The sequence below is a fragment of the Plectropomus leopardus genome, chromosome 11 (assembly GCF_008729295.1).
Source record: "Plectropomus leopardus isolate mb chromosome 11, YSFRI_Pleo_2.0, whole genome shotgun sequence".
Classification (NCBI taxonomy): domain Eukaryota; kingdom Metazoa; phylum Chordata; class Actinopteri; order Perciformes; family Serranidae; genus Plectropomus; species Plectropomus leopardus.
This window is the reverse complement of record NC_056473.1, coordinates 6,888,094-6,913,101: the sequence shown is the minus strand read 5'-3', so window position 1 is coordinate 6,913,101 and position 25,008 is coordinate 6,888,094. Positions and strand designations below refer to the sequence as shown.

The window sequence follows — 25,008 nt, the reverse complement described above, 5'->3', positions numbered from 1 at the left end:
CGAACATCGTTGTGGTTTTAATGTTTAAAATGCATTATTCAGCTCTATAGTGAGACTGCTGAGGTCGTGTGTAGCAGCAGCATCACCGGGATGCAGGACCCTCCTCCTCCTCCTCCTCCTCCTCCTCCTCCATCTGGAAGCTGGAGGAGCATCTTCTCCCTCTGACGTCATGACAGCGGCATCAGCTGTTAGCTCCGCTTTAAGCCTTTTCGCTGTCGATCGCTGCCTGCACAAAGGAAATATATGAGATCCCCTCTAATCCCTGAAATGGCGACACAGGAGGTACAGCTGAACGAGACTCTCTCCCACCTCAAAACGGAGTCGGAGACGCTGAAGACGAAGCTGGAGGAGGAAAGAGCGAAGCTGCACGATGTCGAGCGTGAGTGCTGAAAATGGAGAGGCCTCGATTCACCGCGTTTACATTGTGACGGGACAAATAACAGCAAATGTCTCATCATAGACGAATATGTTTTAGCGGGAGGTCAAATGTTGCCAGTTTTACGGGGACGTGATTGTTGTCTGAACTGATTATTGACCCGATTGTCTCGCCTCAGGTATTCGACAGGCGACTTAAGCTGGCTGTTTGTTTGCTTCCCCATTTTACAGCCCACTGCTTCCATCTGAATTTCTTCTGTGTGGTGCTTTTATCCAATCATGTCCTAGCTTTTTGGCACAAGTTAAATAAGATGTGGGGTTAAGAGAAACCTAGAAACATGTCATATGTTTTGCATGTTTTATGAGATGCTCACATGAGCTATTTGAGGTCAGATTGAGAAAAAAGATTAATTCTAAATATTCCTCTATTTATGGTAGGCCCACTTTAATCCTTATTGCTGGTGGGAATATTAATCCAGGGTGTATACAGTAGAAGCTTTAATGTAATGTGCATTTTGTGTGTGTGTCTGTGTGTGTGTGTGTGTGTGTGTGTGTGTGCGCGTATGTGTGTACAGTACATCAGGTGGCGGAGAAGGTGGAGGGTCTTGGTCAGTTTGTCATGAAGACCCGCAGAACTCTGAAGGGACATGGCAACAAAGTTCTGTGTATGGACTGGTGTAAGGACAAGAGAAGGATTGTCAGCTCCTCACAGGTCTCTCTCTCTCCCTCTCCCTCTCTCTCTCTCTCTCTCTCTCACAAACACACACACACAAACACACTCACACACACAAACACACGCACACACACACGCACACACACACACTCCATGGCCATATACTTTAGCCCCTATTTTCTATCTCACAATGCATTATAGAGCCAGTTTGATTGCATGTAATAATGATATTAATATCAACTTAATTTAGAGGCTATAGCCCCTTTAAAAACAAAGTTTTTATTTATTTGAATTTTATTTATTTACTCACAAGGCAATATAGCAACAGAGAGCCAAAAGGCCCGACCAAACATAAGCAAGAGAAAAATAAGACAATGTTTAAATCAAAAGACAAAAGATGTTAATATAAATAGATACATTAAATATAAATAAAAAGAATAAAAGCATGTAATCTGCAGTGTATTTGGTTTCATATTGTTCTTATTCTAAACTCTTTGCAGGATGGAAAAGTGATTGTATGGGATGCTTTCACCACCAACAAGGTAACTACTATTTCTTGATATACAGGTATTTCATTATAGAATCATTGAAAAAAGATGCTGAGATTTTGAAAAAACACATTTCACATTTTACCCATGCCTGCAGCACCGTCCTATACGTTTTTTATAAACCAGCTTTTAGTAACACCAAGTCAGCCTTCTGAATCTCTAACTCTCGTCTGTATCAGCTACTAATAGCTAATCTGAAAGAAGTGTGAAGATGAAAGTTTTCATTTAAAACATTTTGTCTTATAGTGATCATGTTGGTCCACAATCTTCCATAGGTGTTTAACTGGGTTGAGATCTGGTGTAAATGCTGTAGTATTTTATTCCTGTTATTTTCAAAATCAACTTCAAACCATTCAGCAATCCCTTGTGCACAGAAACATCTATATTCAGTGTTTCTCCACTTTCTTATTCAGGTTGTTCCTTTAATTTTTTTTACTCTGTCTGTATGTTACAACAAATATTGTTAGTGTGATAGGTAATTTAAAACATGAGAAATCAGCAGAAAGTACAGTTACTGATAATATGTGTAAAGCTTCTCAAATAGGCTTCATTGATAAAATCTGGGATGTTTGTAAATGATTTTTTTATTTTGTTATCTTTGTTTGTTATTTGTTGCCACGGATATCCTTTTTATAGAAAAATCATTGGTTCCACTATTTCTTATTATCATGTAGAAAATACACAGGAGGAGGCGTGGAGGATGTCAGATACAGATTGGGAATATTTTATTGATCCTCTGAGATATTGCTCTTATATTGTATACAGACATTGAGAGATGAAAGAAAAAAGAAATAGAAATAAGATATGCAAGAATGTGCATTATACTACAATATATAACACAATGTATACCTATGATGTACAAATATGTGAACTGTACTACATGTGTGCTAAACATAAATGCAAGAGTAGAACAGGTAAGAATTAAATAACAAAGTATTATACAGTTGAGGTTTTGCACAGTTAAATTATTTTTGCAAAATAACATAGAAGGCTTCAAATCAGTATTGCACTGTACTGTTTTGCAGTTGAAACAGTAGAGTACTGCACATCGACAGGATATTTACATTGTGCCATGATACAAAAGATACAGTCTTTTTATTTGCTGTCAGTTTTGATTTTGGACAACCTGAAGCTTTCTGTTCTGCTCTAATTATTGATTCTAATGAATCTGATTCATCTCTCTGTCCCGGCGCGGCTCATGCAGCTTTGTCTTTTGATATTTATTAGGAGCACGCTGTGACAATGCCATGCACCTGGGTGATGGCCTGCGCCTACGCCCCCTCTGGCTGTGCTGTAGCTTGTGGGTGAGCATCTTATGAAACGTGGGATGCAAATGTGGTGTGTCATGTGTTTTTGTTTCTGGTTAACTTTGGTTATCGTCTTATCACAGGGGCCTGGATAATAAATGCTCAGTGTATCCTCTGTCTCTGGACAAGAACGAGAACTTGGCTGCAAAGAAGAAATCAGTGGCCATGCACACTAACTACCTGTCTGCCTGCAGCTTCACCAACTCGGATATGCAGGTGAGTGTATCGACCAGATACTCAAAACATCTACCAAAAAGCGACTGAATGTTTACAGAAATACTACTTTTTGTGTTTCACATTTTCCCTTGATTTTACAGTTAACTTTTACAACACATCTTTTTTTAAACAAGTATTTTTATTAGATTTTTTGTACTGCATGGAGTAACAAAAACAGAAAACAAGTAGGGTACATTAAAGAACATTCAAAGCAAGTTATCATCTTAATAAAACTGCTAAGACAGGACATCACATTGACTGTTTTTAAGGTTCTAAAATAAATAATCAGGGAATTAAAATGTTACCTATACAATTATTCATGCTCTGGAAGATACAAAAAATAAGAGAAACAGCGATTGAAAAAAATATAATTATGTTGTCATTAAAACATTAAGACAAGTAGACTTATGTAGCCTTCTCCCCTTCTAGAAATTTCATAAAACGCTTCCATATCTTCACAAAGGTGGAATATTTACCCTTAATTATAAATGTATGTTTTTCAAGGGCAATAGAGTGTGACGGACCTGCAGGCCAGGCATGTGAGCTCGGTCTCGTAGGAGATTTCTAGGATTTGACCATGGTGTGTTCTGCTTGTCTTTTACAACACATCTGCTTTTCTATTCATCACCATCTCTCTCTCATTATTAATCAGAAATCACTGCCTTCTATATCCTAGCACAAGGAGCTCCCCCACTTTGTTAATAATTCACAGCAGCCAGTTGCTCCTGGTTTGATGTCCTGGTCACATGATGTTTCGCACAGCAAAGACAATCCATTTATAGCCGTGTGTTAGCCCACATCAACTTTTGCTAGTCTTCGCAGCAGCCGTTACTCCTCCTCATCATCTGCTTGTGTTAAAGATCCTAACGTCCAGCGGGGATGGGACATGTGCATTATGGGATGTCGAGAGTGGGCAGCTGTTGCAGAGTTTCCATGGACATGCTGCAGACGTGCTCTGTCTGGACTTGGCCCCCTCTGAGACTGGAAACACATTTGTTTCAGGGGTGAGGACACCTTTAACTACAGTTTATTACTATTTAAACTTCACAGAATTGTTTCATATATTCCTCTTATTCTGTATTATTCATTATTATTGCAGGGCTGTGATAAGAAGGCCAATGTGTGGGACATGCGGTCAGGACAATGCATTCAGTCCTTTGAAACTCATGAATCAGACATAAATAGTGTGCGGTAAGTGGCTGCCCCCAAATGGCTCTGTCAGTTTTAAAATTTATATATAGAGCCTTTTTGTGTATCATTCAGAGAGGAAAACGCTAATATTTTAGATTGTGTATTTGCATTTCTGCATTAGAACACCTTTTAAATTATTCCGATTTTGTTTATTTATATTGTTTTCTATCTCTTTTTCATATGACCACTGGGAGTTGCCAAAAGTCAGATATTTCAAATCCCAAACAAGAAAAATATTTGTTTATAGCTTTTTCTTTTTGCCTAATAGATACTATCCCAGTGGAGATGCATTTGCATCTGGCTCAGATGATGCAACAGTAAGTAATCAGATATTTACCACGTGAAGTGAAAACAGAAACATATTGAAAATTCTCTTAAATGTTAAAGTGCTGACCTTTGTTACAGTGCCGCCTGTATGACTTAAGGGCAGACAGAGAAGTGGCTATTTATTCCAAAGAGAGCATCATATTCGGGGTCTCCAGTGTTGATTTCTCTCTCAGTGGTAAGAATATAAATTCACAGTATTCGTCCGCTTGTTCAACCAAACAGCAGTTAAAGCTTTAGCTGGTATATAAAAATAGCTATTTATCATATTTGCTGAAACTGTCACTGTATCCACACAGTAGTACAAGTGACAAATAGTCTGAGGATGCCGTGTTGGAAACAGCTAGAGCTTTCTCATTTTACAACTAAACAGTACACTAAATATATTTCTGAAAACATTTGAGCCGAGGAATAGGCAGAGCAATAACAGAATCTTGATTCATGTTTGATCCGCGCTGTCTAGTTTGACAGTTTGACTTTAGTTCACAAACAGCGACTGACATGATTGACAGCAGGAACAGAGACTCTTTGGCTCTGATTGTTTGGTTTTTTTTCCAGCTGTGGTAGATTCTAGACAATGTCATTAAAATCATAATGAGGAGGGGCCTGATTTTTTTCACAGACTATTTATCTTAAGCCCTTTCACAACTGTAATAAAACCCCCGCTAACCCCCACCAACATCTGGCTTTTGCATTAACTCTTTGAAACACAGAGCGACATCACTTTTCCTGTGCTGCTTTCAGCTACTTTTCACTAGTATTTAACCCTTAAAACCCTGAGCACATTGGTTGGATTTCTTTCAAAAATATGAGACAAAGGCAAATAGTAATATGACATGAAATGTCCAAAATATTGCAAGAAATTGGTAGATTTCTAAAAATATTTTTCAAAAAGCAAGGGAAAATGATTTCTAATTAACATAACTACATATGTAAAATTATTTTACAGAATTGTTGTATTTTTTAGCACATTCTTCAGGTCATTTCCTTTTGTGTGTGTGTGTGTGTGTGTGTGTGTGTGTGTGTGTGTTTCTTTTAAATAATTTACCCAATTTTTTGTTTGTTTCTTTCCCTTTGTTTTTTTGTGTGCTAATTTTCAGGTAATTTTCTTGTACTTTTTACTAATTTTTTTCTAACTTTTTGGCCATGTGTTGTTACATTGCTCATCACCCTCTTCCCATGTTTTTGAAAGAAGTCAAGCCAATTTGCTCAGTGTTCAAAGGGTTAATGGAGAAGGTTAAAACTGGCATTCAAATGACTCTGAAATGGTCATGGGTATTTATTAACTGCAACTGTGACCAGCGGTGATTTTAGTTCCTTTTGCCAGTGCAATGCAATGACAGGCCGCCACAAAATGCTCACAGTGTCTGACCAAGTAGCACTCGAACAATTGTTCCAAAGTTAGTGGTCACCGAATTTGAGAGTGATACTGAATTAGTAACAGAGATAATAAAATTTAGAAAAGAGGTAACCATTACATTTTCACTGGCCTCCACGCTGCTTTTTACTGTTTACTGTGACATACATCGGTATGTAAAACACACAGAAAGACTGCAGAGCCATGTACACAGCTTCTGCCGGCAATGGGAAAGCAGTCTATCACCTGTTTATATCAGGGTTTCCCAAACGTGCTAATTTTGGTGGGAAAAGGACATTATGTTGTACTGTGTGGCTCTAGCAACTATTTTAGCAAATTTGACAAAAAGATATGTTAATAAAGTTTAGAAACTGCTTTTCTTTGTGTGTTTTGTTTTTACGTGTTTGGAATAAAGATTCATTCAGTGACCAATAAGAACTTAAAATTATTAAAACTGTATACAGTTGAAAGCATTTACATTGTGTTTTTGTGTACCTTTCAGGACGGCTACTGTTTGGTGGCTACAACGACTACACCATAAATGTTTGGGATGTTCTCAAAGGAACAAGGGTGTCTATTCTGTTTGGACATGAGAACCGTGTCAGTACACTGCGTGTGTCCCCAGATGGGACAGCCTTCTGCACGGGTTCCTGGGACCACACTCTTCGGGTATGATATGTCTGTTGTTGTTGTCTGATTTTACAGTTTTGCAAGATCTTTCTGGTGACATCCCGTAACATCTGCTGTTTGATTTTCCCAGATCTGGGCTTAAGGATGAAGACACAGAGGACTGAATGGAAGACAGACTTACTGAAGACACAACATTTCTGTTTGCTAGAGTACAATCACAGAAATAGAGAACTCAGTTTTGGTTGTACATAGGGCATATCAATAGCATTGTATATACTCCAGTCTCATGGCCACGGTAGATTTACATATTTCAGAGAATAACGAAACCAAATGGCACGCTTGTATTACAGTATGATTGAGAGAAAATTTCACAGAAGTACTTACAGTTATTACAACTTAAGATGTAAAATGTATATTGCAGAAAATAACATTGGTAGTGACTAGCATCAGTCTAGAATAGAAATTACACAATAAAGTGATGTATTGTATGTGCCCACTTAAAGGACATGTTTATTTGTTTTTTGCACAAAATATAATGGAGGAATGCGGACTGTAGAAGAAAATACAACTGCAGGAGGAGCACTAAGGTTTTAATGAAGGCCTCAGCTTCACTTGACTCGATTTTCTCATGACACAGATGGAAAAAAGACAGAAGGGAGGATGGAGATTTGTGGCTTCTCTAAGTGAGAAATGTTGAAATGTGAGGATTATTAGATTGGCTTGTAGAACTGAATTGATTTGTATTAGTATGAAGTGTTATGAACCAAAGTGCAAATCTGAAGCTTATGTAAGGTGGAAATAGATTTAATACCCTGTACGCCCAGCAAGCCTTGACAGCAACTCACCTGCCAATATTATTCTAATGTAAAGAAAGCACATATTTACGATAAACCTAAAATACAAGATGTTGGTTTTTCCCATGCTATGATTTTAAAAGATGGTCTACGTCTCATCTGTCTGTTTCCAGCTGTGGAATCCACTTTCTGCTCTATGTGCACATCTGGTCACTGCAGACACCCTGAACGTGTGGTCCCCCACTAGATATCTAAATACTACTATATAAAAACATGTTTAACTCCTAGAATGTACTCCTTTTCATTAAATTGTCCAATGGCTGTAATTTCATATTAACTGTAATTATTTTATTGTAGCTTAGTGTACAGTTATTAAAGAGGCTGTTTATCAAGATCTGAGTTCTGAATATCATTACTTTCTCGTTATTGTTCTTTACCTTATCTTAGGGACTGTTCTTTGTTTGTCAGAGGAGGGGGTGGCTGGGGTGTGATTTTTTTATTATTTTTTTTACCCTCCCCAAAACTACAAATATTTTTCATTTAGCCTTTCTCAGAAACCACCATAAATTAGTTGTTAGACTTTAATCATTTACCCTTTGATGTTTGAAAGTTAAAAGTTAACTAGGAAATCCTGGAGTTGAAAAAAGCCTTGTTTTTTTCACTTTTTTTGAATGAGATGTGTAGAATAAAGTGATTTTGATGAAATATAACTATTTTAAGCTCAGATTTAGCAATGTTTTATTTTTTTATTTATGTAAGCACTCGTCCCAGACAGTAAAATAAATATAAATAAAATAAATAAATAGTATATTTATTAGGTTGCATGCCTCTCCCCTAAGCCAAATCCAAAAAAAACATAAGTCCCCAACCGGTAAAGCTAGCGCCCGCTGTTTTGTTCAACGTTTCTAATAAAGTTTTCCAGATAAAAAGGGGAAGTGACGTCATCAACGAGACTCGGTCAGTCTGCTGAATCAAAACAATGGCCGACTGCAAGCTAGCAATTTACCTCTCGTGATCTTTTTAAGTGTTCAGTAATTAATTTTCGCTGACTCTCTTTACGAGTCTCTCACTGGGATGGATAAATGATTTCATAAGTGTATCTGTAAAGAGAAAAAACTGCTGCCAAGTCCCGCTTTTCGCCGCCAAAATGAGCGATGTTGTGGAGAAGACCCTGACAGCTCTGCCGAGCCTCCTGTCTTTGGACTCTCAGTCTGGAGCCACTAAACTGTCCACAACCTCAAAACTAGGAAACCTCATCAGAGGGATAACCGAGCTGACGTCCAAACATGTGAGTGTGTCTTTGAAAACTAGAGTTAAGGTGAACGAGCCAGTCGATGATATCCTCTGATGCTAGCTTGCTAAGCTAACTCAAAAAAGGTGTGTTTATGTGTTTGAAGTCACTCACTATGATATGCCACGTTTTCCGTGCGATATTGTGATATGTATAAGAATAAAGTACAAATTATAGACTTTATATATACATCCTCTCGTTCTTGCTGTGTTATTATCGCGTGGTAATACAGGTGAAATTTAAGCTAGGTCTATTTTTAAAAACTTGTCCTTGTTGGTGCGTTCATGTGCTTGTGATACACTCAGATATTCGAGGTGCGTAGAGTCAGTTGTCAGTATGATTTACATTTATAAACTGTGTGTGAAAGGTAAATAAGAACACTGTAAAAATGGTTGCCTCTTCAGCTTATTCACTAGTGCCTGGTGCTGTATTATCCCACAGATGCGTGAAGGCACCAATCAGAAATGGTTTACAGCAGGTTTATAGCTATTGTTCAGTGTGATGCTTTACAGTCTACAACTTGATTTTCATTGTGTACTGGCATGGTATATGGCCAACAGTACGATGTAAATTATTTAGTTTATTGAAAGAAAAATAGGTGTAAAAAGATGACATATGTATTTATTGCTTTTTACCAAAGGGTCCGTGCGCAGAGTGCAGGAATCCCTTTGTTATAGCATTAGCATTCCTTTGGGGTTTGCATAGGGTTAAATGCCTAATTTTGCCAAAACTTGATGTCCATGTGTTGCCTTGTAGCTAAACAATTTAAGCTCCTGCCCTCTTTTTAGACCCAGTGCCCTGTGGTGACCGGGGTTCAGGTCTGGTCTGTGACGTAACAGACTGACTATTAAATCTCATCTTCACAAAATGGCAGTTTTATCATTGAACTAATTATGCCATATGTGTTACATGCGACATACATGGATTATGTGTATTGCTGGACACAGCTATTTATTTGTTTGTTCTGCTTTTGTTTTGTGAACTCTCCCATCACCCTTTTTGTATCTCATTATGTCTTAATGTCAGTGCCTCCTAGAGGCAAGGAGGTTTTGCATATGAATTTGTTGATGAAAATTGCAAAACCCAATAAACAGATGTAAAAAAAATATACAGTATATCAGGCTTTAGCCAGGATATAATGATAAAGTTTTTCACTGTTGAACCTGTTTTTTCCACAATCCACTTACTTTTATCAAGATGGAGACACATTTTTAAAGTGTAATCTAATAAATATGAGAAAACAGGAGCTGGAAACTAGAACATAAAATTATACCAACAAACAAGAAATAAATAAATTTATCTAAAACCACATCATGAATGGCAGCAGTTGTAAGATAATTTTTTCAAGGTGTTAATATTAATGGCTTAAAAATCACAAAGCAGTACATGAAGATATCCTCTTTTGAGAAATACTACATAGCAACTGCGGGTTAACGTCTGCATCAAAGGTAGGAGAGTTTGAAGTATGTTTTTTTTTTTAACCTAACATGACCACTGACAGCAAACATGGCATGTTGAGCAGGCATTATCCCAGTGTTTGATCTAATATTTTGAGGTGTGTTTCCCCTTTTTCAGGAGGAGGAAAAACTTATTCAGCGAGAACTAGCATCTATCAAAGAACAGGTGTCCTCCCCCAATACCTCCATGGTATGATTGTCCTGATTTCCTGATTATGTCTTGTACAAGAAAGCAGATTATTCAGTGCAGTGATGCCTGAAATTATTGTGTTTCCTTCTTCCTTGTGTCATGATGTGATTCAGAGGCAGATGAAGGAGCTCATGGTGAGAGCGATCTATTGTGAAATGCTCGGTTACGAAGCTTCGTTCAGCTATATTCATGCCATCAAACTGGCTCAACAAGGCACTGCTCTGGAGAAAAGAGTCGGTATGTTCTTATCCAATGGCTCTGCAATACTCATTTTGTGTCATGATTTTCAAAGTAGTGATTATTTCTCTTCCTACATCGCTTTGGGTGAAAAATAAGTCTGTGTTTTTGAATTGCAGGTTATCTCGCTGTATCTTTGTTTCTGAACGAAAGTCACGAGCTGCTTCTTCTCCTTGTGAACACTGTATTAAAGGTGGGTGTTATCATTTTTGACAACATTTGTCATCTGGTGTCCGCACAAGGGATGTTGATGTATTTTGTGTTTTCAGGATCTTCAGAGCACAAACCTTATTGAAGTGTGCATGGCTCTAACTGTCGTCAGCCAATTGTTCCCCAAAGACATGATTCCTGCAATCCTTCCTCTGGTTGAGGAGAAACTGAATCACCCAAAGTAAGAAATACTCTTTGACTTTCAAGTCTAACCAGTTACCAGTATGCCTCAGTGTGAATTTCTTCATATGGTAAAGTGGAGCATGATAAATCTGCTTGCATGTTATGATTTATGTTTTTTTCTTCACATTTGCAGAGAAATAATTCGACGGAAAGCAGTCCTGGCACTGTATAAATTCTACCTAATAGCACCAAATCAAGTTCAACACATCCACAACAAGTTTCGTAAAGCTCTGTGTGATAAGGACCCTGGCGTCATGACAGCTTCACTACACATCTACTTACAGATGATCCAGGTAATTTGTTTTCATGGACTCTGGACTTTGTGGCAGGGTTCCTACACAGTTTGGAAAAGTATGGACTTTGATTTTAATAATTTCCAGGCCTGGATATGTATTCAGAAAAGACAAGCAGGCACAGAAAAATATTTGTGACTATTGATCTTATTCTGTTTCCATAAATATGAAATTCAGAATTAAAAAAAAACCATAAATTGTCATACAAGAGGTGTTCTTAATGGTGTTTGGAGCAGGTAGCCAGGGTAGGCAAAATATTTACCACTGTGTGAGAGTCGCCAAAAGCAAAGCAAGGCGTATGGTGTGCAACAAAATGTGCACTTCTGCACAGAGCTGCCTCTACACCTCCACCTCACAGCTAGCAAAAGCAAGAATATCTATGAATTGCACATAAACTAAGCATCACAAATAACCAAATATTAAGCTCATCTGAACATTTTTGAGTTATGCAATGATGTAGTTTTCAGAAAAGTAAACAGACTGTTTTCTCTGCTTAAAAAAAATCTTTTTCTGCCTTCATCCTCCTGTCCAAGGACACAGTGAATAAACAAAGGCAGCACAGACACCGTAAAAATTCAAATCATTTTTAGTTTTTACTTAAAAACATGGGGGACAGTAATAACATATCATATATTTAACATGTCATGAGAAAAATATGAGTCTTGGTAGGAATGGTTAGTTTATTTCCTCTTTGGGCAGAGATGTTTGACAGTCAAACTTCCTCCAACTTTCTGCGTAGGAGTGCGGACTGATCGGTCACAATGGGTAAACGCAAGTTTTCCAAAGGCTGGTTGTTTGTACTTGGATGTCAAATATGGTCTGAAAAATTGACAGAGAAGTCTGGAAAAATATGGAGTGTTGAAATGGAAAATGTGTAGCTGAACTTTGATATCCAGTGGTGACATTCAGTCTCGTCACATATTTTTCTTTTTCTACAGGAGAATCCAGAAGGTTATAAAGACCTGACAGCAAGTTTTGTCACCATACTTAAGCAAGTGGTGGGAGGAAAGCTGCCCATGGATTTTAACTATCACAGTGTCCCCGCTCCGTGGCTGCAGATTCAGCTTCTCAGAATACTGTCCTTACTCGGGAAAAATGACCCGAGGTAATCAATTTTTTGTCCTCTGATGAACTTGATGTAATTGTGCTTTATACTTAACTCATTGTAAGTACATTTTGTGATTCTGTTCTTAATTTGAAGCTCAAGTGAGATCATGTATGAAGTCCTCGATGAGTCTTTACGAAGAGCAGAGATGAATCATAACATCACCTATGGTATTTCAAAGTAGTTTTTTTTGTAAATTTGGTTATTTGATTTAAGTTCTTTCTTCAACTAGTTGTTGAAATCTCTCTTTATTTCCAGCAATATTATACGAGTGTGTAAAATGTATTTACACGATTCATCCCAAATCTGAACTTTTGGAAAAGGCCGCAAAGTGCATCGGCAACTTTGTTCTGTCACCGAAGATTAATCTTAAATATCTTGGTAAGAATCAACTAAAACCTTTGATTTATTTTTCTTTAGATTGAAAATCAAAACTGTGGTAAAGTGTTATATTTATTGTCACTGTAGGCTTGAAGGCGCTTACCTACGTAGTCCAACAGGATCCTAAACTGGCCCTGCAGCATCAGATGACCATCATAGAGTGCCTCGATCACCCCGACCTCATCATCAAGCGTGAGGTGAGGCAGATACTGGTGAAGTCTGCATTTTGGTGTTGTGACATTGTGGGTTTGCAGCATAATGGTGCTTTTTTCTCTGTTTTCTTGTAGACGCTGGAGTTGCTCTTTCGGATCACCAACGGTCAGAATGTCACGGTCATCGTGGAGAAGATGCTGGAGTTTCTGCGCATCAATAAAGATGACTACACCACCATTGACCTGGTGGGGAAGGTTGCGGAACTGGCAGAAAAATATCCTTTCGAATACTAAATATACATTAATTTACCTCTTCTAGCTAACTGCACCTGGAAAACAGATACAAATATTGAAGAGCCAGCCACATACTGTGTGCTTAGTGAAATTGCTTCACTGGTTTAAGAAGAAAATTATACTTAAACCCCGACCCATTATATTTCATATAAAACTGTCTGATTTTTTAAAATCCAGATCTTGTTACACTGTTTCTGCTGATAAATTACTGTATATGGTATAAACATCATGGTAGTGAAGAAACTTACTGTACCTCTGCAGGTGCCACTGTACAGGCCTTCTAAACCAAGACACATTTTTTCTTTTTTTAATGAAAGTGGAAGCTCACAGTCTTGACATACAAGCCTTTTAGTTCTGACAGTTCGAAGGGTCCCAAACTTTGCTGTCTGTTAAGTTTTATGGGCGTCACTGTACACAATTTTGTGCTTCTCACACATGCACTGTAGTTGTGACAGTTAGTAAAACCTGGTAGAGAGCACGGTTTGCAAAAAAACAATTAAAAGTGGAACATAAAAAACATCTCATGTAGACTTCTACTGGTGTTGTAAGGCCTAAACGATAACTGCTGGATTGTGTTGAAACCTTGTGAGTTGCAGTCTATTTTGGTCAATACTAAAACTACTAGTAAAGTCAAACATTTAAATTAGTTCTGGGTTGAAAAAACAGAAATCGCAAATTTGGATTGCATGCTGTTGTATCATTTATACCTTGTCTCTTCCAATTTATTTTGTTGTTGTTTTTTTCTGAACTGTTATACATATGCACCAGACAATGAATGGTTCATTGAGACCATGAACACAGTGTTTTCAGTGGGTGGAGACATGATGCAGCCTGACATCCCAAACAGTTTCCTTAAACTGCTGTCGGAGGGTGAGATATTATTAAGCTTATTCTATTGTCACCACCCTGCTGCGGTGAGACATTTCAGGTCAGTAACTTGATAATGTTGTAATGCTGATTTCTCTTTAACGTCTCAGGGTTTGACAGTGTGGAGGAGGACAGGAAGTTGAGGCTGTTTGCTGTGGATTCATATGTTTCTCTGCTGCAAGGAGAGCCTGGCAAACTGCCACAGCGCTTCCTCCAAGTCATCAGCTGGGTGAGTGCTGTTTGCACAATGAGCAGTTTGTATGATTCATATGTAATAATAATGAGAGCAAGAAGCAGAAGAAGTAACAGGAATACCATTTGTGGTTTAAAGCATACTTTAAAAATCATTTTACCATTTGCAGGCATAAAAAGAACAGGAGAAGAAAATACAAAATATGCCTCTCTATTTATTTTCTACCCCTATTTTATTTTATTATTTTTATTTATTTAATCAATGCCCCCCCTTATTTATTTTTTCCCACCTATTTATTTGCTTGTTTATTTATTCATTATTTATTTATTTATCTTTTTTATTCAGTTTCTTTATTTATCTGTCTACTTATTTATGTATTTCCCTTTTTACATAATTGAAAGGTCTTCATGTTCATTAGGTTGTGTATTTTGTTTTTTGTATGTTCACATAAACCAATAAAAAGAGAATAACAAAAAAAAAGAAAATGCAAAATAAAGAGACAGCTGTGTTTAAAAACATGGCCAGCAGGATCTTAATGTTAATCACATATACATCTTGTAGCCCAAAAACCCTAGATGGAGACACATAAGTACATTTGAACAGTAATTATAAAATAATACACAAAATGATAGGAGATAAAACAAAAAGAGTTGTAAACACTAAATTAGATTTTCTAAATCTAATCTTCAAAATGTTACAGACGAGTTTTGCCCCCTGTCTGCCGCACACAGGTCCTCGGTGAATACTCCTATCTGAGGGAGGAACTTGAAGCAGCCACAGTCTTGAGGCTGCTGGCCAAACTGTTGGACATGAAGAACACCAGCAGTGAAACCAAGTGCTGGGTCCTCATGGCCATGACCACGCTCTGTGACGGTGCGGCAGGTGTGTCTGTGGCCCAGGAGGTTTCCGAAACATACAGCAGCTCCATGGACACAGGACTGAGACAGAGGGCCCAGGAGCTGCAGCACCTCAGCCAACAACCTGAGCTACGGGCCAGGGTGCTACCTCGAGACACCAGCCTGGAACCTCTGGAGGTAACGCACAAGTTCAGGACCTAAGTTATCATGTACACAACAGTTACATACATGCAGTCGTTGGTAATGAAAATCTTAGATCTTAGGCTCTTTCCAGCAAAGCTAATTTAAGGTACAAAATGAGAATCCAAGGTATTAAATGGTGTTTACTCCTATGGTATATTGTCATTGTAATGTTGTTTACAGTCAACGCTCACGGAAACCTAGTATATTGAAAACAAGACAAATTTTGAAATTGAATTGAATTGTGAAAATGCAATGTATCCCCACTGCTGTGCTTTTGCAACATCAGCATAAGTAAGTAAATAATCAATTAATCCAAGCTTTATTCATATAGCACTTTTCAGAACATGCAAATCTGATGGACTGGGGAAGATTGTTTCAGAGGGTCGGGGCTAAAACAGCAAATGCACATGTCGTTCCCCCTTATCTGTCGCAGCTTTCCTGTCTATCACAAGCTGTTCTGTAAAAAATAAAGGGAAATGCCCCAAAAATTTATCTTCAAAAAAAAAAAAAAAAAGACATGTAACTGGGGGCGATGTCATGTAGTTCCTTGTATGTTATCAACAGGATCTTGTAGTTTTGTAATCTTTGGAAGACAACATACACCTGATATTTGCAATATTTCTTAACTGAAAGAATAAGTATCAGAGATTGTGATGTTTTTTTTTTTTTACAGCTTAGGCAATGTCTGCTGCTCGCTAACTGGAGCAGCCCCGGTCTCTGTCTTTGCCCTCTGTGGCACCGTGCAGCTTTCAGTGTTGGTTGGCTATTACTTGTGGCCTGTAACCAATCACACAATGCTGTTGGCTGGACATTAAGCAAGGGTACAGAATGGTGACTGCATCATAACCAAGGAAATGCATTTCTCAATTATTATCATATCAACTCTTAAATAAAAAAAGCAGTGGTGACAGTGGAACTCATCACTTTGGTAGTGTCACATAACTGTGGTATTGCGGTAATACAGTTATCACTACAGCCCTGCATTTAATTTGACTTTGAATATCCGCTGTTGTTGAAACTTGTCAGAATGTGGTGTGAGAAAAACACAGTGAAATGATTTAGCTCTCGAAACCACAGCAAGTGATATGACGTTTCAGTTCCTCCTCTCTGGCAGAGAAAGTGCTCATTATCTGATTGGTGGAAAACAAAACTTGCATTCACTTGCCATCTATGACACACAGACGATTAGATTAATGACCGTATTTATTGAAATAATGGGTATCATGGTTTCCGTTGTAACCATAGCAGCTGTTTAAGCATGTCTGGAGTAGTCTGATGGGTTTGGTTCACCACAGAACCCCATTCAGAGTCAGATGGAAGTAGAGAACAACAATAATAATACAAATATATGCTTTATGATCATGCATTCTTTTCCTGCAATTTTATAGTTTTTTTTGGGTGGGCAAAACAAAGTGTAAAAATCATACATATTATATCAGTGCTATTTGCAAGCACAGACATATTGCATCTTAAGTCCTGCAGGGAAAGGAAATGTTTAAACTTGCAGTTGCTGTTGATGTTTGTTCCTAGGTGGATTCCTCTCTGTCATTTCTGGATGGATTTGTATCGGAGGCGTTGGCTGCTGGCGCTGCTCCATACAAGCCTCCCCATCAACGGCAGGAGGAACTCGCTCAGGCAAAAGGTAAAAGGATTGAGTTTTAGATTGTGTCAGATTTGGCACTGCCTTGTTTTGGTTTGTTCTAACTGTGTTGTCTGCCTCAGCGTTGAGCTTGGAGCCATACGGCCTGTCCCTGCCCATCAGCATGTCCTCCTGCAGCATTGCCGACAGACAGTCCCCTACTCTGTTGTCTGTAAGCTCGGGCCTGTCAGGGGATAGCACTGACCTCTCAAACAAAGGAGGGTACGCAGACACACAGACACTTATGCTCAGTGAATTAAAATAGCTCACACACACTGGTTTGAAGGCATACTCTGACTTGTGATATTTGTTTCAGTTCTACGACTCTGAAACTGGATGGTGTGAAGAGAGTGTGGGGGAGGGAGGGCTACCTGGCACAAAAGGAACCTCTGGAGGAGTCTGCCCATGTCGAGGTTCCCAGTCCTCTTAGGTCACCGGACCAGCAGGGAGAGGCTGAGAGTGCACAAATCAGCCAGACTCCCACTCCGGTACCGACCCCTGAGCCCGAACAGGAGAAACAGCAGCTGGCCTCTTCGCTGTTTGTTGGCCTCGGCTCCCAAAGCTCTGTGTGTCTGGTGAGCTTTTTAATTTCTCTATTTCTGTTTGAAGGGGTGATGCACAGTCTGAAGGTGTGATAAATTTCTCTGGTATTAATATTCCAATAAGAAATTAAATTAAGATTTAATCACCTTCTTTTGGCGGCTGGAAAACATTTACTGTAAAGCAGATGGGGACATTTGATAAGTATTAATCTGGTGAGTTAGTTGTGAACACTCTCTACACTGATTTTGTACAACAGGCGGCACACAACTAAAGCTGCGATTAGCAGTCAACTAACAGTTAGATTTATTATTGATTGATTTTCCAATAATTTTCTCAATTAATAAATCGTTTTGTCCAAAAATGACAAAAAATTGTAAAAAATCTTCTCAGGCAGAGCTTGAGGTGATGTCTTCAGATTTCTTGTTGTGCCCAATCAGCAGTCCAAACTCTAAAGATGTAAAAGTTATTTTCATGAAAACAAAAAGCACCAAATCCTCACATTTAAAACAAACTAGAACCATAAAATATTTAACAATTTGGTTTGATAATGACTTAAATAACAATAATTTATCAAAATAGCCAGCAAGTTATGTTTCTATTGATCAGCTCTAGTTGTTTCATACGGACACAGCATCTACTGGCTCTGTAAATTTTATCCACTCTGATGTGATATTGAAGCCCTTTGCAATGTTTTTTTTTCTGAAAATCAAAAAAATCAAAAAAGGCCTTTACACACCAGTAGAAATCACACAAAAATGAAAAATGTGAAATACTCGCCAATTTGCGATAATTGCAAAAGCTCAGCCATTGTTATGACATTGTGATGTGGTATCTGTTGATGCCTTTATGTGAAGTGCCAAAGAAAAATCAACCTAATTTTGAAATTAATTGCATTTAGTTTTCATCAAGTAATTGTGTTCTGTGAGACAGTACTCAAAAAAAACCCCAAAAGCACACACAGTTAAAAATATATATTGACATGCAAATTGACACAAGCACAAATAAATGCCTCCAGTGTGTAAAGGCTTTTACAATGATAAAACAGAAAGATACATCATGCATCATTACAAATGCATCTTATACAACCTTTCAGATGGGAAAATCTGATCCGACACCGCAGCGATTCAGAAGAAAAGCCAAAAGTCCGAGCTCGTCTTCAGGTGCCAGTGAGCAAATATCCAACTCCCCCGTCTCTGCTTCGAGCACAGTGGACAACCTTCTGTGTAACAACCTTATGGACTCCGGCGTCACCTCAGAGCTGGCCGTTTCTTCACCTGAACAGACGTCCCAACTCTCTCAGGACCTCACTGCTGCTAATGGCACCTGTGATGTCGAATTAACTGACAGTGACATAAAGGGAAGTAGCCCCTCTCTCATTAAGGATAACAGTGCTGATGCACCTCCACATGAAGATGAACCTAAAGACTTTTGTCTCAGCTCTCATCTTCCTGCAGAGCTCTCTGGACTCTCACACTCAGAAATCACTCCTCTGTGCTCCAGCCAAAGCCTGGATGTCTCAGCCTGTCATGTGCAGAGAGATGATTCTTTAGCGCTGGTTACTTTTATTTACAACTCCTCTGACTCTGACATTCAACAGATACTCCTAGAACTTGACTCAGATGAAGCTGAGGTACATCAGTTATTGAACAATGAATGATTAGCAATTCCTCCTCCTTATTAGTCTTTCATATAAAATTGTATTTCTGTTGGTTTCAGGTGTCCTGTGTGTGTGACAGTGTGGTGCAGGAGGTGAGAAGCCACAGTGTAGCAGTGTGTCAGTATTCCCTGACTGTGAAGAGGCCTTCAGTTCATGTTGAAGTGGTTGGGATGTTATCTTACCAGTTTCCCGTTGGGACGCCTCAGTCCATGCAGTTCTCATACAAACTGCCTCTAACCAGCTTCATCAGGTAAAATGTTTCCTTATTTTTTCACAAGTGTGGCCGTGAAGAGACAATTGACTGCTTACAGTAATGTCGTGTTTCCTTCAGACCTTTGACCGTGTCCACAGAGCAGTACGGGACAATGTGGCTGGACTTCTCTCACGATACAAAGCAGAACCTGACGCTGATAAGTGACGGCCAAGAACCTCTTGCAGCCACTCTGAATGTGCTAAAGAAGAAACTGCATCTTCATGTGGTGGAAATCATCGGTGAACAAACGTTTAGTTATGCAGGGTTTGCATGGTCATTAAATTCCTTAAAAGTTCTGATATGAAAAAAACAGCTTTTTCAGTCTGGAAATGTTCTTGAGTTAAAAGAATATTTTGGAAAAATTTTGGTTATTTGATTAAAATCTGTTTACAAAAATCCTAATACATGCTTAAAGTTACGCGAAAATACGTTTCATGTAAAACTGGGTTGACATTCCTTTTTTGCTGCGTTCAGATGCCTTTCACAGGTATTTTAAAACCTTGAACCTTGAACAAACTGATTTGATGATTTCAAAAACATGGTGAGAAAAGGCGATGAACAACTTAGCAAGAAATTTGTAGATTTAGAAAATATTTTTTTTAAAGTTAAGGAAAAATGTTTAGTGAACCGTATATCATAATTATATATATAAAATTAACAAAATTATTCTACATTTTAAGCATTTTTTTCAGGTCACTTTCTTGTGTGTGTTTTTGTTTCTTTTCAGTTTTTTTTTTTTGCTTAGGTTTTTTTTTCTGCAAATTTTCAGGTAATTTCGTTGAACCAATTTCTTGCTAATTTTTAGGTCATTTCTTCTTAAGTTGCTCATTGCCTTCTTCCCATGCTTTTAAAAGAAATCAAGCCAATTTGCACAGGTTTAAAAGGATTAAAAATCTTTGAAATGTTCTGCACCATTGAAATGTCCCTAATGTCATGTGATACACATACAACAGGAAACAAACTAGAAAATGCTTAAAAGCTGTTGTGTAGTGAGTTAACAGGCTTTTAAACTGAGATTTTAGGCTCATGAATATTCAGAGTCAGTGGTGTACATCTCTTAATAATGCTGATGACAGGTACTAATGATGGAAAGCTAATGTTAGCTTGAATGGGAGACGGCTGCAGTACATTCATACAGCAGAGCAGCATCAGACCATTGGCTCCAACTAAATCTCACCAGTAGACCAAACATTTGCCATTATCAGGTAGATTACTAAGAGACAACACTTGGTGCAACGATACCTGGCTTAATCAAATATGCATAGTATTAGATCGAATCACCAGGTATTCTGATGTTGACGTCTGACAGCTGATTTGCAGTATCCCGCTAGTGTTTTGGGTTTCTGTATGTATTGTTTTTTATCGGAAGACAGATTTGAAAAAGGCACATGAAAAATATGGACTTAGTGTGTAACAGCCTTTAGTCCTTTAAAATCTGTAACAAATCTGTAAGTTTGACAGGCACTTTTTGGATAATTTATTTCAACTAAAGGTGTACTTACTCACATCTTTCAGAACTTTTTAATTTTTTTATTTTGTCAACTACTGTTGCCAAAATCTAAATGAACCACCAAGTCATTAGTATTTTTACTATCCTTTTACTGCATCTAAAATTGACATAATGCACATGTGAAAGGTGCACTCTTTGACCAATAGGTTGATACGTGTTAAATACAGCATACACTTCTCATGCATTTCACACTAATAATAAGTAAACTTTATTATTTTCCCCACAGGTATGGAGGGTATTGTAGCCTGCTGCCTGCTCCAGGATCAGCCGTGTCTGATGCACTGTCGCCTGCATGCAGGAACGCTGGCCGTATGGCTGCGCTCTCCGGTCCCCGACCTGCCTGACTGCCTGATGTACCACTGTCAGAGAGCTTTACAGGAGCACTGAGCCTCCGACTGCAACTCCTGCACTGACACCACTGAGCAACATGACCACCTGACCCTCAACCACTGCAGAGGAAGAAGGTACACAGAGCAGTAGTGCAACACATCATCCTCATCTTTATTCCACAGTGTTTACAGTTAGTTTATCTCTGCCAAGAATGTTTCATCTTGGGGTTTTTTTTTTTGGTCCACTAATCATTTATTTTCAACATATAAATTAATGGAATAATTCAGAACTGTTTGAAAGGCTTGGCTGGTAAAAACCTCAGGGTTAAAAGATTGTGGTTTTAAACTCCTGTTGGTGTTTGATGTTTCAGAATAACAATAATGTCTTAAGATGATGACTTGAAAACTTAAGTGGTTGTAACATCGTTCGTGGGATGAGTCAATGCAAAGTATGATATTCTCATTATGAAGGGAAAATCATACATTTCTACTGTTACTTTTTTGCCCCAGATCTGTATGCTAAATGTCAAGAGAGATCATGTCCGACTTTATAATTTTTGAAATTATTTTTAAACAAGAGATCACATTTTCTACATTAGCCGATTGTTACAGCGCGGCCCATTTTGATTTTAATCAGATATAATGGTAACTATTTGGTTATGTCATCAACACTGACTAAAGCAATACTGACAGAAATTGACAAAATGACACTAAGTCTTGCATTGGATTGGTTTATATTAGCTATTCATTTTTTTTGTTTTTTTAGAAGCAAAGGGATGATATTGATATCTTAGTGGGGTACCAAATTAATTGTTCATTATTCTAGTAAGGAAACAAACAAAACAAAGAGAATTTAAAATGCTCTTGAAGAAATCTTCAGAGAGTTGCGTCTCAAGAGGAACCTGCTCTTCTTTGCTGAAGTTTGAACACAGAAAAAAATTGTTTACATCCCTATTTGTGTTTAGGATTACATCATGCCGACACTAACCTCCGACTGCAGCAGTTACTTGTATTTTTTACATCTACGATGAGAGTATTTTGTCTTAAAAATAGCGCTCTGGGATGCCATGTGAGTGTTTCAGTGTCCCCTCATGTTTTGCAGACGCTGCCTTCTGTGTGATCTGATTATCTATGCAGTTATGTTTCTGTCAGTTTGGGTGAGAGGTGGATTTTAGCGGTCTTTGATTATTATATTTTTGTATCAATGCAGTATTAAAAACATATTTATTGGATTTATATTCTTACTGAATAGATTTTATATTAATTTCTCTGAAAGGAAAAAAATCATCCATGAACTGTTTGATCGTGCGGTGCCAGATTCGACCTGTCTCAGCCTGTTTTATTAATTCAGCCTGAAGGGAAAGTTCACCTTTGTGTGTTTTTTTTGTTGCCTGATTTTTAAACACAACGTCAAACTAACCATGTGTCTAAACTTCAACTTAACCTCAACGCCTTATCTCTTAATGCCAAGGTGGCATGTTTGATTTGTGCCTGTGGTACAGAGAAAAATCATTGTTTCTTAGAGTGCCTGTCACTACATTCTGCTAAGTTATGAATAAATTAAAAAACATAAAAACACAAAAAATTTTGAATTCAATGATTCATGAAATAGATGCTTTGAAACAGATGTGCAGGACATTAAATGAAGGACATTATTACAGTAAAGAAAATATTTTCTGCCATGCATTTTTGTTATTTTCCTCCTGTGATACTTGCTACATGGAATAAATATTTCTAATATTTATTCAAGGGAGCATTTTTTATACTATGCAGGTTTGTCTGTTACTATTTTTAAACATGCTCACCAGTGAAAAGCTGACCCCAGATTTACTCTAGTTTGGCGTCTCGCTTCACAGACGCACAATAAATAAGAAGAAAATGAACATAGGGCAGAAAAACATCGCCACACACTTTTAGTGGTCTGTGACCCACTAGAAGTATGATGTGTGATTGCGATGATTGAGAAGGATGATTTCTGTAGGACTCTATACATATTTTTTTTAGGAAAATTCTGTGTCGTGCACCTTAACATACCAATGCATTTACACCTAATATTTCAAAGTCCTGTGTATGTTAAAATTCTAATATGACATTTGCATCCAACACTACTCATTATACCATACTTCAACACTGATATTTAACTTCGATGTTGTTTAATACAGTTAACCCTATAGTGCTGAAGGAAATACAAACTGTGTGTAAAATATTTATGTGAGATGAAAACACTCTTCATTGACATTATCAATCTGGGATTAACATGTACAAAATCCAAAGTAGCTGTAGCTGCTTGCCTCAGTCCACGTCATAAACAAAAACAAGTTGGCATGTAAATTAAAAAAAACAAACTTTTTTTTGCCAAAGTAATTATTTTGTGACCACTGAAGACAGAAAATACCAAAATCTATATCCATATTTACCCTTTTTTTTGTGTACTGCATCCCATAGACAAAAAAGTCTTGCTTGCATTGCTCTGTGTCGCCTAGAACCTTCGTTTACATTCGCTGAAGGTCAGTAATGTCAAAGAAGACAAAACATTAAAAAAATAGTAAAAAACAATATAGAACTAATAGAACCCAGAATTGGTGGGTTTTTTGCAGACTTGACATTATCATGTCAACCCTCGTGATAAAAACATCACAAAAGTTTGTTATATTGCACTCAGGGGTGGGTTATGAGAATCAGTAGAAACCTGTATTTTTAAATGAATTGTTTGCATTTTGTGTTCAGTTCATTTTTTCAGTAAAAGAATGTTGGAAATATATTTTTTAATTCAACAAGCAAGTTGTTATGTTTTATACTGAGAGCAGCAGAAAGTACACTTTAATATCTGTTAATTTATCACAAGCCTGCAGCGGGGATTTTTCCTGTACCAAGTACAAACTTCAAAATATGCAATACTTAGTTTCCACTCAGATGTGTCCCCTGTGTCTCAGTGTTGATTGTGTTAAAGTTGTGTTGTTCGAGGGATGAAGCGCATGGCCAGGCTTGGCTCGTCCTCCACAGGTTGTTGCGACAGGTTGTTGGTCTGCCTGATGCTGTCGAGGGTGCAGCCTCGGCGAGGACACACGCTGTAACGAGACAACAGAGTGACCAGGATGGCCTTCATCATCACCATGGCGATGTGTTTGCCCACGCAGGAACGAGGCCCGCAGCCGAAGGGCTGGAAGAAACGACTGGGCACCTGCCAACCAGAGAAGGTAAAAACTGAGCTGTTGTTTGTGTTTTCAAGAGCCACATAATGTTCCACAATGTTCAGCTGACTTACTGTTTTGTCAAAGTTCGTCAGACTGAACTCTTTGGGTTTGGGGAAGAATTCAGTCTTGTGCATGAGACCAACGTTGAGAATAATGTTAGTGCCTTTTGTGATTTTAATGCCTTCGATGTTGTCGTCTTCCAGAGCTTTTCTCATCGTGAAATCAACCACAGGATGAAACCTCAGAGACTCGTTGATGAAGCTCTCCAGCACTTTCAAGCTTTCATAATCAATGTTTTCACCTTTTTTACCTGGAAATGAAAATGCAGCATTCACAGATTGAAGAAATAGTTTTAAGCTGTCACAGAATGAATTTCAGATTAATAAAGCACAAATGCACCCACTCAACACACTGTGTATCTCCTCCACTATCCTCAGCTCCACATCTGGGTTTTGTTTCAGCAGCATCAGCATGAAGAAGAGGCTGATGGAGAGTGTGTCTGGTGCTGCGATCACCATCTCCAGCACGCACTGCCGGACGTTGTCTGCCGAAAGCTCTCCGACGTTCTGTTCAAA

The 25,008-nt window shown here is 38.1% G+C and overlaps 3 protein-coding genes across 5 annotated transcripts in view; 2 read left to right on the top strand and 1 right to left on the bottom strand.

The window, feature by feature from the left end:
- Positions 1-213: 213 nt before the first annotated feature.
- gnb5a (guanine nucleotide binding protein (G protein), beta 5a) lies at positions 214-7,724 on the top strand. The gene is made up of 11 exons (XM_042496190.1): positions 214-379; positions 951-1,087; positions 1,549-1,590; positions 2,824-2,900; positions 2,987-3,119; positions 3,980-4,123; positions 4,219-4,310; positions 4,579-4,627; positions 4,716-4,812; positions 6,494-6,660; positions 6,752-7,724. The coding sequence occupies exons 1-11, from the start codon at positions 244-246 to the stop codon at positions 6,761-6,763; spliced, it is 1,086 nt and encodes a 361-aa protein (XP_042352124.1). The 5' UTR covers positions 214-243; the 3' UTR covers positions 6,764-7,724.
- Positions 7,725-8,377: 653 nt separating this feature from the next.
- ap4e1 (adaptor related protein complex 4 subunit epsilon 1) lies at positions 8,378-24,930 on the top strand. 3 transcript variants are annotated; one of them, XR_006106304.1, is made up of 23 exons: positions 8,378-8,703; positions 10,282-10,353; positions 10,467-10,590; positions 10,710-10,783; positions 10,860-10,981; positions 11,117-11,276; positions 12,215-12,381; positions 12,478-12,551; positions 12,640-12,762; positions 12,850-12,959; positions 13,050-13,189; positions 13,966-14,078; positions 14,186-14,304; positions 15,000-15,302; positions 16,839-16,950; positions 17,031-17,169; positions 17,264-17,522; positions 18,584-19,120; positions 19,207-19,397; positions 19,479-19,639; positions 21,137-21,374; positions 24,377-24,436; positions 24,637-24,842. XR_006106304.1 is itself a non-coding variant. In XM_042495676.1 (21 exons), exons 1-21 carry the CDS (start codon positions 8,563-8,565, stop codon positions 21,295-21,297), a joined length of 3,402 nt encoding a protein of 1,133 aa, XP_042351610.1. In that variant the 5' UTR covers positions 8,378-8,562; the 3' UTR covers positions 21,298-22,505. The 3 variants fall into 3 exon arrangements, 1 of the variants encoding a protein (XP_042351610.1); XR_006106305.1 differs by lacking the exons at positions 24,377-24,436; positions 24,637-24,842 and adding an exon at positions 24,871-24,930; XM_042495676.1 differs by lacking the exons at positions 24,377-24,436; positions 24,637-24,842 and having other exon boundaries at positions 21,137-22,505.
- The window catches only part of LOC121949866 (aromatase-like), a 3,666-nt gene continuing 1,871 nt past the window's right edge, over positions 23,214-25,008 (bottom strand). Inside the window, 4 exon segments of the mRNA XM_042495685.1 lie at positions 23,214-24,185; positions 24,187-24,420; positions 24,505-24,743; positions 24,837-24,999. Of these exon segments, the coding sequence (XP_042351619.1) occupies positions 24,138-24,185; positions 24,187-24,420; positions 24,505-24,743; positions 24,837-24,999 (684 nt within the window). The 3' untranslated portion in view covers positions 23,214-24,137.

Bases quoted from the DNA above. Each gene is read 5' to 3' on its own strand.
- ap4e1 (XM_042495676.1), top strand. From the start codon at position 8,563: ATGAGCGATGTTGTGGAGAAGACCCTGACAGCTCTGCCGAGCCTCCTG. The intron at 8,704-10,281 runs GTGAGTGTGTCT...CCCCTTTTTCAG, and splicing joins CCGAGCTGACGTCCAAACAT to GAGGAGGAAAAACTTATTCA. The intron at 19,398-19,478 runs GTAAAATGTTTC...TGTTTCCTTCAG, and splicing joins CCTCTAACCAGCTTCATCAG to ACCTTTGACCGTGTCCACAG.
- gnb5a (XM_042496190.1), top strand. From the start codon at position 244: ATGAGATCCCCTCTAATCCCTGAAATGGCGACACAGGAGGTACAGCTG. The intron at 2,901-2,986 runs GTGAGCATCTTA...GTCTTATCACAG, and splicing joins GGCTGTGCTGTAGCTTGTGG to GGGCCTGGATAATAAATGCT. The intron at 4,311-4,578 runs GTAAGTGGCTGC...TTTGCCTAATAG, and splicing joins TCAGACATAAATAGTGTGCG to ATACTATCCCAGTGGAGATG.